Raw genomic sequence first — 11293 nt, 5'->3', positions numbered from 1 at the left:
AAAGACAAGGATCTCTTGGAAAGAGTCCAGCAGAGGGCCACAAAGATGGTGAAGGGCCTGGAGCATCTCTCCTATGAGGAAAGGCTGAGTGAACTGGGTCTGTTCAGCCTTGAGAAAAGATGACTGAGAGGGGATCTGATGCAGGTCTATAAATATCTATGGTGTGGGGGGCAGAATGGCGAGGCCGGACTCTTTTCAGCAGTGTGTGGAGACAGGACAAGGGGAAATGGCCGGAAACTGCAGCATAGGAAGTTCTGCACCAATGTGCGCAAGAATTTCTTTACAGTGAGGTGACGGAGCACTGGAACAGGCTGCCCAGGGAGGTGGTGGAGTCTCCTTCTCTGGAGATGTTCAAGACCTGCCTGGATGCCTACCTGTGCGACCTGCTGTAGGGAACCTGCTTTGGCAGGGGGGTTGGACTCGATGATCTCTGGAGGTCCCTTCCAACCCCTACAATTCTGTGATTCTATGAAGATGTGATGACCATTGAGAAGTAAAATCATTGTTTGGTATAGCCCAATTTATATGGATCTGCAGAACATATTAGCATACTAAAATCAGCATCCTCACTAGAGTTTTCATATCAAACAAATAGCTCTCAATCACTATGAAATTCTCAAACTGTTATTTCCATAATTTTCCACTGGAATACGTGATCTGTAGATAGTTATGTAGTACCTTTATGCAATATCATCAGAGACAACATACAGTCTCAAAGCTGAAAAAGAGGACTCTGTCACCACAGACTTTTAGTTGTTTTACAGAAACACCTTTTTATTCAAGAAATCTGCTCTGTAAATTGTCCTAACAAAGGTCACCGCTGGAGAAATTCTCCCTTTAAAGGGAAATTCATGATGATTTTCTTTCTCTATATTTTTTAGGAGACTGGATTTCTCACATACAAACTAGTCTTTGGTGTGTCTGCGTGCTCAGTTCAAAGAAATGAAATACACATATGGGGTAAATGATAGTATTTGTTACCTACAGGTAACTTTTTGGCACAGAAAGACCATCTGGTGCTGAGGTAGTAGTGTAGAACGATGTGGTAGAAACACGATTTCCTACAGGAAAAAAAAAAACAACCAAACATGCTTCTTTTATTCTTCACACTGACCAGTAGCCCAGATGGGAAGGTTGGAAGGCACACTCGACACCCCAACAGATGGTTCTAAGTAGGGAGTGGCAAAACTCAGTGCACAGAAAGTCAGACTTCACAGGAGGATTTCAACCAAGGAACATCTCTATCTTAGGAGAGGTCATGTTAGCAGCGAAGATGTCACAGGATGAAGTCCAAAGCAGAAGCAATTGTGAAGATAACCTAGTTCAGGATTTGTTACATCTGAGCAGCAAAACAGAAATGAGAATGTAATTGTCCTTCCTTGGATAAAGCTCCAAGGAACCCCCAGCAACCAAAATCTGCGTCACAGCTTGGGTTTCCTGAGCAATTCTAGTTTCTAGCGTGATCTTCAAGAGGGTAAGGTTAGTCATCATGGAAAGGACAAATAAATACAATTACAAAATCTGAGCAAGAATAGTCACTTAGGTCTTGGATGCAAGAAAACTACTGAACAGCTTTTTTGCTCAGAGGTAAAAGCTACCCAACTCAAACTAAATATCTTGAAAAGAACCAGCGCCTTTGTGATTTCCATATAGAACTGAACACAATGCAAGTCTTATCACCGAAGGACGATGCTTTTGGTAACTGGATACTCTGTTGTGAAATAACTGCTACTCAGTAACAGCCCAATAAGCACACGGAATACCTTAAACGATGAAGCTTTGAACTTTTTGTAGTAGAGATCAAATAATTTTGAACAACATGCATGACAAATGCAAAAAATATTGTTTGGTGAACTGAAGTTTTAGAATGCCCAAGACAGTATCTGAAAATAATGTGATGTTCACAGTCAATCTTCTCGTATCTTTGGTTAGAGTGGATACCATTATTACTGGAAAACAGTATGATTGCTTTTTTTAAAGAACATCTTCATGCAGCCCAACTGAAAGACAAACCTATGATGTTCTAATAATTGATTTCTTTTTCTTCTCCCGCTTGTGAGTATTCCTGAATTAATATTCTTTTTTAAAAATCAACATACAATTTGGTTTTAAAAAGGCACTGTAGCCTTGTCCAATGTGCAGAGTATTTCCAGCTAAAAGTTCACCAGCTATAAATTAGTGTAATTCACATATAAAAATGTGTTTATGTTTACATATTAGGCCATAAACTAGTCTCAACTTTCTTAAAAAGTAGGCTCTTAAAACAACCTGCATTTGGCCAAAAATAACTCCAGCAGCACTTATCAGATCAATACGCACAGCTGATCATCATGTATTATCATCCCAAATTAGAAACTGAAGCTTCAGTCTTCCTTGTTCTTTCTTATTCCCCTTATTTCACAGAAAAGCGTATTGTGTTTGAAGACCACATCTCGAATTTTCCGGCAGAATAAGTCACAGCAGCTGTCCCCTGTGTAATTTCAAATAGACCTTGTTGAATTATCTGAACCATGTGCATGTTCTTGAACAGGAAGACTCCAATGCCCATTTGCTATTAGAGGTTGCAGCTAAGGCTAAGCACCGATGCTAAACGCTACTCATCAGGCACTGACTTACAGGAACTCTTTCTTTTGTCACACATTGTTTAACCACGAGTTGTGATGGTCCAAAATGGACAGTATTTTTCTTTATCCTGAGCCACAGAAAACCTCCTTGGTTATTTTGATGTTTGACCAGATATATTGGTGCAGAACCCATCCTACTTGTCCCTGAGCCAAAAATATTTGTTCCAACAGTGCTGGCTGTTTCAACAGGCAGTTAACATCAGGGTGAAGCCATGTCGTTATTTTCCAGAATAACCAGGGTAAGGAGGGGGTGGGGGATACTGTATTGAAGTCTGTGGAGTTGGAGTATAAGGTGGAGGTAGATCAACTGGGTACTCCATTTCATGTTCATAACTGTATGGTGGTGGAGTCACTAAAATGGGAGAAGGAAGAAGAAGTAGTTAAAAAACAGTATTTTTTGTATGCATGCATTTTCTAGTTGACATTCAGGCTTCCATAGAACAGATATAAAGTCTACTGACTTTATATTTACTTACTATTTACTTTCTTCAGACAGTCACTATACATTCACTCTATGTCAGCACAAGTCCTTGCTCACTGCCCTTTTTCACTGCTTATCTTTGTGACCGCAGACATGCACTGTTAACAATGTTTGAGTGGCCATAGGGCACATGATACCAGGATGATGCAGCAGAGAACTACTGTTTTTCAGAGGAGAAAGGTTGGGTTTTCATCAGATATCCTCCATCTCATTCTCTTCATCATCAACACAGATTTATGTTGCCTAAAAACAATTATGTAGGCAGGGCCTTTGCTGATCTCTGAAACATCTTTTGGATCCCCAGAAGATGTGTGACGTGCCATGTCAAACAAAGCAGAAAGTTCCTCGCAGCACAGCAGCATCACAGCTTCTGGGGCAAATCTGGACATCTTTCTAGAATGCTCCCAGGTCTCAAGCTGAGGAATAACAGAGTTTTCACTTTGTTCTCTCTAAAGGAGACTTCTGAGGAGAGCCCTGTGTTTGTAAACCAGATCAGTCATTCAGGAAAAAAACCCCACAAAAATACTTGGAAGTAGCTGAAAACCTTTTCTTCAATTACTTCTGCTAACCACAGAGGAGGATTAATTCATTGATCAAAAAGACAGTAAGTGCTGCAGAATTACAGTGTGGTAGGACCTGAAGGCCCCATATAAAAACCCCATTACGGTACTGTATGAATTTTAAGCTTGAGTCTGCTCTTTCTCAGTTCATGTCACCATGGAGGCCCTTTATTCCCAGTAGACTGGAATCAAAATATCACTTTAACAGAAAGAAAACAGAAACCTAGGATGTTTGCACTGGGGAGAAGAGACTCAAGGCCCAGTGTGGTGGGAAAAGCACTCCCTGATCTCTGAAAACCTGTCTGCCACTGTAGCTGAGGCCTAAGGAAAAGCGTTTTCTTACTCGCTGTTCTGGCAATGGAAGGGGGAAATACTGGACACAAACCTTACAGAAAATCCAGATTACTCATTACTACAGAAGTGTTCATGACAATGGAGAAAACAGATACCATTTGGGAGCTTGGCACAACTGCCAAAAAGTGCTACTGCTTGGAGGAAGAGAGGGAATGCAAAGACAAACTGCCTGGAGGTGGAGAGATGGGGGTGAGTCATAGCACATTTGGGGAGGAAAAGGCTACAGCCCCAGAGCCTTCATTTTGCTGTCATTTTTACAGCTTGTGGTGACTGCTAGATTCTAAAGTGGCTCTCCAGCAAATCATGGTAGGGAATATTGCAGTTTTATTTCATTACTCATCTCTCTATGCAAAACAATGTTGCCATGATAAGGATGATTACAGCTGGTTTTAGTTTAATGGAAAAGTAAGAGGATGAGGGAGAGAACAGACAATAAGAGCAGTGGATGTGAAGAAGGAAGACATACTGAATATTGCATAGCTTGCCCTTAAGTATACTTAATGCACCTGGGGTTTGCAGCAACCTTTGGAACTGAAGGGAATATAAAAGGAAGGTATCTCTAAGACTGGGAGGAGGGGGGACTTCATCTGTGAAAAACCATTGCCTTTTATTACAGTGAACTCTCAGTTATCCCTTGGCAGTTGCTCCTGTATTTGTAATTAATCATGTCACCAAAGCAGAGATATAGCTGTGCAGCATAAACACCGATGCTGCTCCCAGGATCAGCTTTGCTCTTCAACAATGTAGCCTCATTCACATGGTGGGAGTCCCAGGAAAATGACCTTGGTAGCCTAATGGAGAACCACCTCTGGTGCTCCTATACCTAACACCCTCCCAAGCAGGAGCACATCTGATACTTAGAACTGACATGCACAGTCAGACCCCTTCTGTCTTTCACCAAGCACAACAGACATCTCCGCTGCTTGCTCCAAGCTCCCACTGGCTCAGAACAAGGAAGAAAACCAATCGATTTCTCATTGGAGAGCCTCTGGCATGTGGAGAAAGCCCGTCTGGCACAACACAGTGCTGCTCTGAACAGGACTTGAGTGTGCTGCTGCCATACAGCTGTGCTGATGTGACATCTGGCCAGACTTCATTAGCCCACTGACCTAACGAACCCTGTGCGCACTGAGCTGTCTTGAGATTCTCCAGCAGGGAGCCATGCTGCTCCCTGCAGATCAGGAAGAGCTTTCACTGTGAAGCCAGGATTACCCACAGCTACACCTGCACCAGGAGCTCAGGCCCCATTTGCACCTGGCATCCTTACCTGGGTAGGTGCTGATGGTGTTGATGTGTGCTGTCCGGATGACCCCCACTCGGGTGCCACGGTTGTTCTTCATGCACATGCAGATGCAGATGGCAATCCCAGCAATCACTCCCATAATGAATACGATGCCGAAAACAATTCCAGCTATTGCCGTGCCTCTGCAAGGGGAATGGAAACATGCAGTAAGTCTCAGCCAAATAATGCTTAAAAAAGAAACAGAATTCTTTCCTCAGGAGTGGCCTCCATTTGAGCAAAAAAAAAAAAAAAGAGAAAAAAGTGCATACTGATTACTGCAAATGCTACAAATTTTGACCCATGAGGATATCTGGATAGAAGAAATGAAAGATTTCAGAGATCAAAAGGAGAGACTGTTTCGAAGTCACCTTTGTAATTGTGCCAGATCACTCTCCTGACTTACTTATTGTACGTGAAATCATTCCAGGACCTTCTGCATTTAAACAATTAGATATCACCAAGAATAATTTCCTCCCTTTCTCCTCATCACACAAGACTTCTTCTTCCTAAAGGCATTGGTATGATTTTCTTTCTAAAAGAAAGTGCAAGCTACTCCCAGTAATATATTCCAGAAGCATCCCAAAGTGCCTGCTTGCTGTGCTTCCGCAGGAATGTTTTTGTCTTTATTTTATCTTGGGTCAAAAAGTCCTTTTGCTCTGCTTCTGAGCCCAGAGATTAAGGAGAGCCTGCTCTTCTTGAGGGTGAACAGCAAAAAGCAAAGCAAGTGCCCATCCTTTTGCACATCTGCTGCTGCAGCCAGCACAAGTATTTGAGGCTTAAATGATTTCTTTTAAAATGGAACAAGGGAAGGAATTTAGCTCAGCCCCTGAAGTAATGAATCACACTTTCCTTGAAATCGTACAGAAAAAGGACAGGAAGCCTCATTGCACTGACACACAGGAGAAAAGCCTCACTAAGAGGCATTGAGGAGCTCCCAATAATATTGAGGGCAAAATGAGCCTTTCTCACGAGCATACAGTTCACTGGGGTTTGCTGTTAGGCACAGGAAGTGAAACGGCGTGTGAATGACAGTATTTATAGCCTGTCCTTTTATGAAACAAAGCAGTGACCTGCCAGAAATGTTCTCACTCTGTGAATGTATTCTACCAGCAAGGATTTCAGGTAGCAACCTTGCTGGAAACTTTTTTACTGGGGACATTTTCATACATTCAACCCAAATTGACAGTTTGGTCAACTGAAATAAGCTCCACTAGGAATTTCTGTAGTGCACAAAATAAAACAGGTACAGTAGTACCACAAAGATAAATAATGAAAGGAGTCTAAACAGTTTATCTTCCCCATATCAACATGGCATTAAGCAGCAGACCTGGCTTCCAACATGTTGATAGCCTATTAGCTTCCACAGAGTCAGCAAGAGTAAGGGTAGACTCAATATGTGAAAAATCAGGATTGAAAAATCCTTTTATTTAGGAACCTAAGTATGAATTTAAAAGTTTGTTTTTATGTACCAGCTATTCACGAACTTGGATATGATTTGCAGTACAAATACAGAGTTGTACAGCTTGCTATCTTACTAAAATGCACTACTGGGGAGCTAAATCGCTCTCTGCTGTCATTTAGCAATAAATGAAGGGTGTGCAGGAACAGTAAGCCTGTTAGTATTTTGCAGAACACATAAAGGTTGAACTTATGAAACGCTAAAAATGTTAACTCATGGCAGCAAGCACTTGGCCACAAAACCAGTAGCTTAAAAGCCATTTCGGAGTATTGCTGAGACCAAAGCACTTTGGTATTCACCAGTATTAACAACTTCTTACAGACATCACCACTTCCATTTCACCTTCACCAGAAGCATCGTGGTGACAGGGAATGCTCTTACAGAAACACTGCAAACCATTCCTCTCCCAGGAAGAAGAAACAGAAGCAGCTACCACTGACTACTGACCTCAGAACCTGTGCTGCACACCTGCAACCCAGGTAGGCCCTGCCAGGCCAATCTCCCAGAAATCCCAGAAAGTATAATTCTGCGCATTCCTGACTGGCTGCACATTCAGGAAAGCGTAACTTCCAGCCAAAATATTGACAGTTGTGGATAATGCACAAAATTGCACACAAATATAGCTAATATATCATGCAGTTACTTTCCAAGAGCTAAATTAAAAATTCTATCTTAATATAAGTCTGATTCAAATACCATTCAAATGAGAGTTTCTCAGCTGTCTCCAGAGGCAAGTTTACATGGATGCCATTTGGTTACCTGCCCCAAGCCATGGGTTGCACTAGCACCACAGCAAACATGCTTCATGCACCAGTGCTCATCAGACACCCCAGCTTACATTCTTCCTTTCCCCTTCTGCATGAACTGTTATTGCTCCAGAGCAGTGTCTCTCCACTAATTCAAATGCAGATTCAATTATACCCTACATGAGAAATGAGAGTGCTCATAAGGAAAGGAAAAAAGACAGCAAAATGTTGAATACTATCTTCAAGAGGAGTTTTCATTGCTCCCAGGAAGTTACTACTTGACAGCTTGCTTTGGGTGACAGAAGTGAGAACTGAGGCCTTCCTTGCAGCCCTGCAGGTTCCCCTGGTCTCCATTGTGCAGAGCTAGTTGATCAGCCCTGTTCTGTTCCTGCACAAAGGCATGGGCAGGGCAGGACACAGCTGCAAACAGCCCGTCCATGTCTGCCTGCATCTGAAATTCAGAAAGAGCTAGGTTTGGCTCCTATGTGCATATGCCTGAAATCCACCGACAAAGCTTCCAAGCCTGAGGAGGCCTCTCAGTCTAAACATAACTTCCGCCAGGCTAGAGAGCCTGGTTCAGTAAGCAAATTAAGGAGTAACAGCTAACTGATCTGGGTGCTGGTCTCCAGCGTGGCTCCTGCTGGTACAGCTATGCACTGGAACCAAAAACGGTCACCAAAGAAAATATTCATTTGCTCAGCTCTGTTGACAAAGCTAGTAAGTGCAAGTCTTGTTTGCTGCTCTGAAACCAGGACAGAAAGTGGTTTAAATAGCCAGGCCTACCGCTGCTCCCACATTCATGTTTTCACACCGCAGTGGTAAATTTAGACCATCCATGGGCAGTTACGCAAATGGAGGCTGAGATACAGAGAAGGAGATGTAGGTCACTTTTTAAATCTGGCTGCAGCCTGACTGAGCATCAGCAGAGAGGCATTTGCTGGCTTTGGTGGGATCCTAATCAGAGCCGGAGTCACACAGGTTGAACTGCTACAGTGACTGAGTGTTCTACTTTAAGGGGCACTGGTGGAGATGACGTGCTCCGACAAGGGAGCACAGGCAGTGACTGAGTCACGCACACTCTGATGCAGGGATCTTCAGCAATCTGCCCCTCACAACAGTTCTGGTAAAGCCCCGTGATGATATTTTCCATTTTATCTCCACCACAAAGCTTTTCAAGGGAATCTGCCTAAGGGATAAAGGACACTGTAGAGCAAAAGAAGACCTAGAAACCACACAGCAGAGTCACATAGCAACTAGGAAGTTTGAAACTGAGGGAAAACTTTGAAATGGAATAATTTAAAGGAAAACATTATGCAAAGTCATTTACAGAAGCAAAAGCATAGGATTAGAAAAAATGCCAGAGAAGAACAATGCACAGAAAAGTAAAGAGGGAGAGGGGAGAAATAACTTTAAAGTGTGGAAATGTCAGGAGAAATTGTCAGGGTAAAAATCACATACAAAGAAGCAGCTTTGGGTGTGTTTCTAGCAACATCTCACAGGAAAGAACATAAATATCATTTATGGCTTAATGCTGCTGGTCAGAGAGAGCCCTGTGCAGGGGATCAGAGCCATGGAAGAGCTGGAGCCAAGCAGAGGGCATGGCCACAGTGCCCAGGGACAGACGTGTCATTGCCTGCTGGGCCTGGTGACCTGGATGTTTTTACACAGCTGACAGGGCATCACCAGCTGCTGCTCCAGCCTGGGAGTGCTAGGGTTGAGATGACCAGAGACCAGGAGAGAAACTGAAGAGCAGCTCTGTTCCTTCAAGTCTTACCAAGCAAAAATGAAATTCATCTGGTACCACTTTCCCCTTCAGAAAGCTGGAGATTTGGGATGTAGGCAAGCCAAGTGGATGAAAAATTTGCTCAGATAAGCACTGTATCCAAGGTCATCTCCACCTTGGGCCCTAAAAATCTTACAGCTCAACCGGTTAGTGCTTCCAAAAGGAAGCTTAGGAATCTACTTTTAAATGTATGACCAAAATCTGTGAGCCAAGTCTCCATAGCCTGCACTGCTACATGGCATGGACTTCCTAGTTTGTTGTCATCCTTATATTGCCATGGTTTCTCCTTCTTGGGCTCTGCCCTGACTTTACATATGGTATTGCCTGGAGCATAACATTTTGCCTGGAAGCCTGGCTTATTAGTACAGAACTGCAAAGATGAGGAAAAACCTTTCCATCACCTTTTTCAGAAAGCCCACAGACCATAATGATGTCCTCCAAACATGATGATGGGCCAGGTTTCAGTATGTGCATCTACCAGTATCCTCACCAGGCAGCACCCATGGGTGCCTCCCTGGGACCGGGTGCTGTCTGATGCACTGCTCACCATCCCTATCTCTTTGTCTTCTAATTGTGCATGTGCATGTGTTGTTGTTCACAAGCAGGTGTTTTCTCTTGATTTCTGTTTCCTTCAGCTCTCTCTCTCCCTGGCAAACCTTTAAAGGCTTTCTTAATCTGGAAAACGCAATAGGAGCAAGTAGCCAAAAAGATGCCTACAGAAGACTGAAAGAAAAATGCAAAAACCTGTGTTTCCCTTAGCTTCCACTATTGTTTTGCAGTTCAACAACTCTCTAATCCAGACACATACGCTCATGTTTTAACTAAATCCCTTTCTGCACTTCCCATGATTTTACAGACCTTTAGCATCATACCTGGAAGCCAGCTCCCCCCACCCTGCAGGAGCCCTATCATGGTTATCCTGCATATGGTGAATTTGATCATTCTGGTCACCCGCGCTTGCCCTTCTCATCCTATTCTGCTGACTTTTGAGGAGTGCATGTAGCAGTCAGGATGGAGCAGATGCATGTACTGTAGTAGGCGACTGCTACTATGAACAATGTACTACACAGAGGCGTATTAAATTTTCTGGTTTGTTCTCTGTTTTTTTCTTAGATAATCCGTGGTATCGGATCAGGCTGTCAAACGACTGGGAGATGAGATTTCATGGAACTATTTACCATAATTCCAAGTCTCATTTCTGAGAGGTAACATCAGCTTAGAGTCCATTCTTTCATGTGGGAATTAGGGTTTTTTTTTCCCATTATGCATTAGATAACGTTCATGGGCCCCGGGTTTCCTGCTACAAGGCCTGGACATGTGTCCTCTGCTGCAGGACACAGGCTCACTCCACAGTGTTCTGTCAATTTAGAACCTATCACAGCAGAAGTGGTAGAGCTCTGCACCAAAGATGCACTTCTATTGGCATAAAGGTCTTTTCATTTTGTAATAGCATATGTTAGCAATCTTACTGAAATTTGTCTGGCTATGGCAAGAAGTTCTTAGAAGCATGTGAAGATCAGTATTCCCACTTTGCCTCCACTGTATTTCATTACCCTTTGACTGCAAGAATGATGTACCATTTTCACTTTGATCAGCTGATCTCTTCCATTTCATTATCTTTCCCAATTTCCAATACTTTTTTAGTCCTCCATTAATTCCTTGCCAATCCTCTGTGATTTGCTGGCACTGCATCTCCAGAATAATAAGAATAATATTGCATGTAACATATTTTGGAATACTACAGCTAATACTAATATATACTCTTTATTTTTCCCCTTTCAAGCATTCAAAAAGAAGCAGATAAAGTTTGTTGCTGTTGTTTTTTTAAATCATTCTCTGGGATGAAATAAAATACAAAGAAATCAATGATGTTTGAACTTCTGATCCAGCGATCGACATTTTGAAAAATGTACTCTCTGAACTCTTAATCAGACTTGATGTTACTTGCAGAGAGAGGGTGCTATTTATTTAATTTGGTCAGCAAACCTCAGTTTACTCTGACAG

General features: G+C 42.7%; 1 protein-coding gene across 1 annotated transcript in view; it reads right to left on the bottom strand.

Moving 5' to 3' along the window:
• Positions 1 to 2842: 2842 nt before the first annotated feature.
• Positions 2843 to 11293, bottom strand: part of CYYR1 (cysteine and tyrosine rich 1) — a gene marked incomplete at both ends in the record, with an annotated part of 55940 nt that continues 47489 nt past the window's right edge. The window contains 2 exons of the mRNA XM_079534125.1: positions 2843 to 2976; positions 5287 to 5444. Coding sequence (XP_079390251.1) covers positions 2843 to 2976; positions 5287 to 5444 — 292 coding nt within the window. The remainder of the gene's footprint in view (positions 2977 to 5286; positions 5445 to 11293) is intronic.

Source organism: Tetrao urogallus (genome assembly GCF_951394365.1).
Source record: "Tetrao urogallus genome assembly, chromosome: 1".
Taxonomy (NCBI): domain Eukaryota; kingdom Metazoa; phylum Chordata; class Aves; order Galliformes; family Phasianidae; genus Tetrao; species Tetrao urogallus.
The sequence above is the reverse complement of the archived record's forward strand: the minus strand, read 5'-3'. Positions and strand labels throughout refer to the sequence as shown.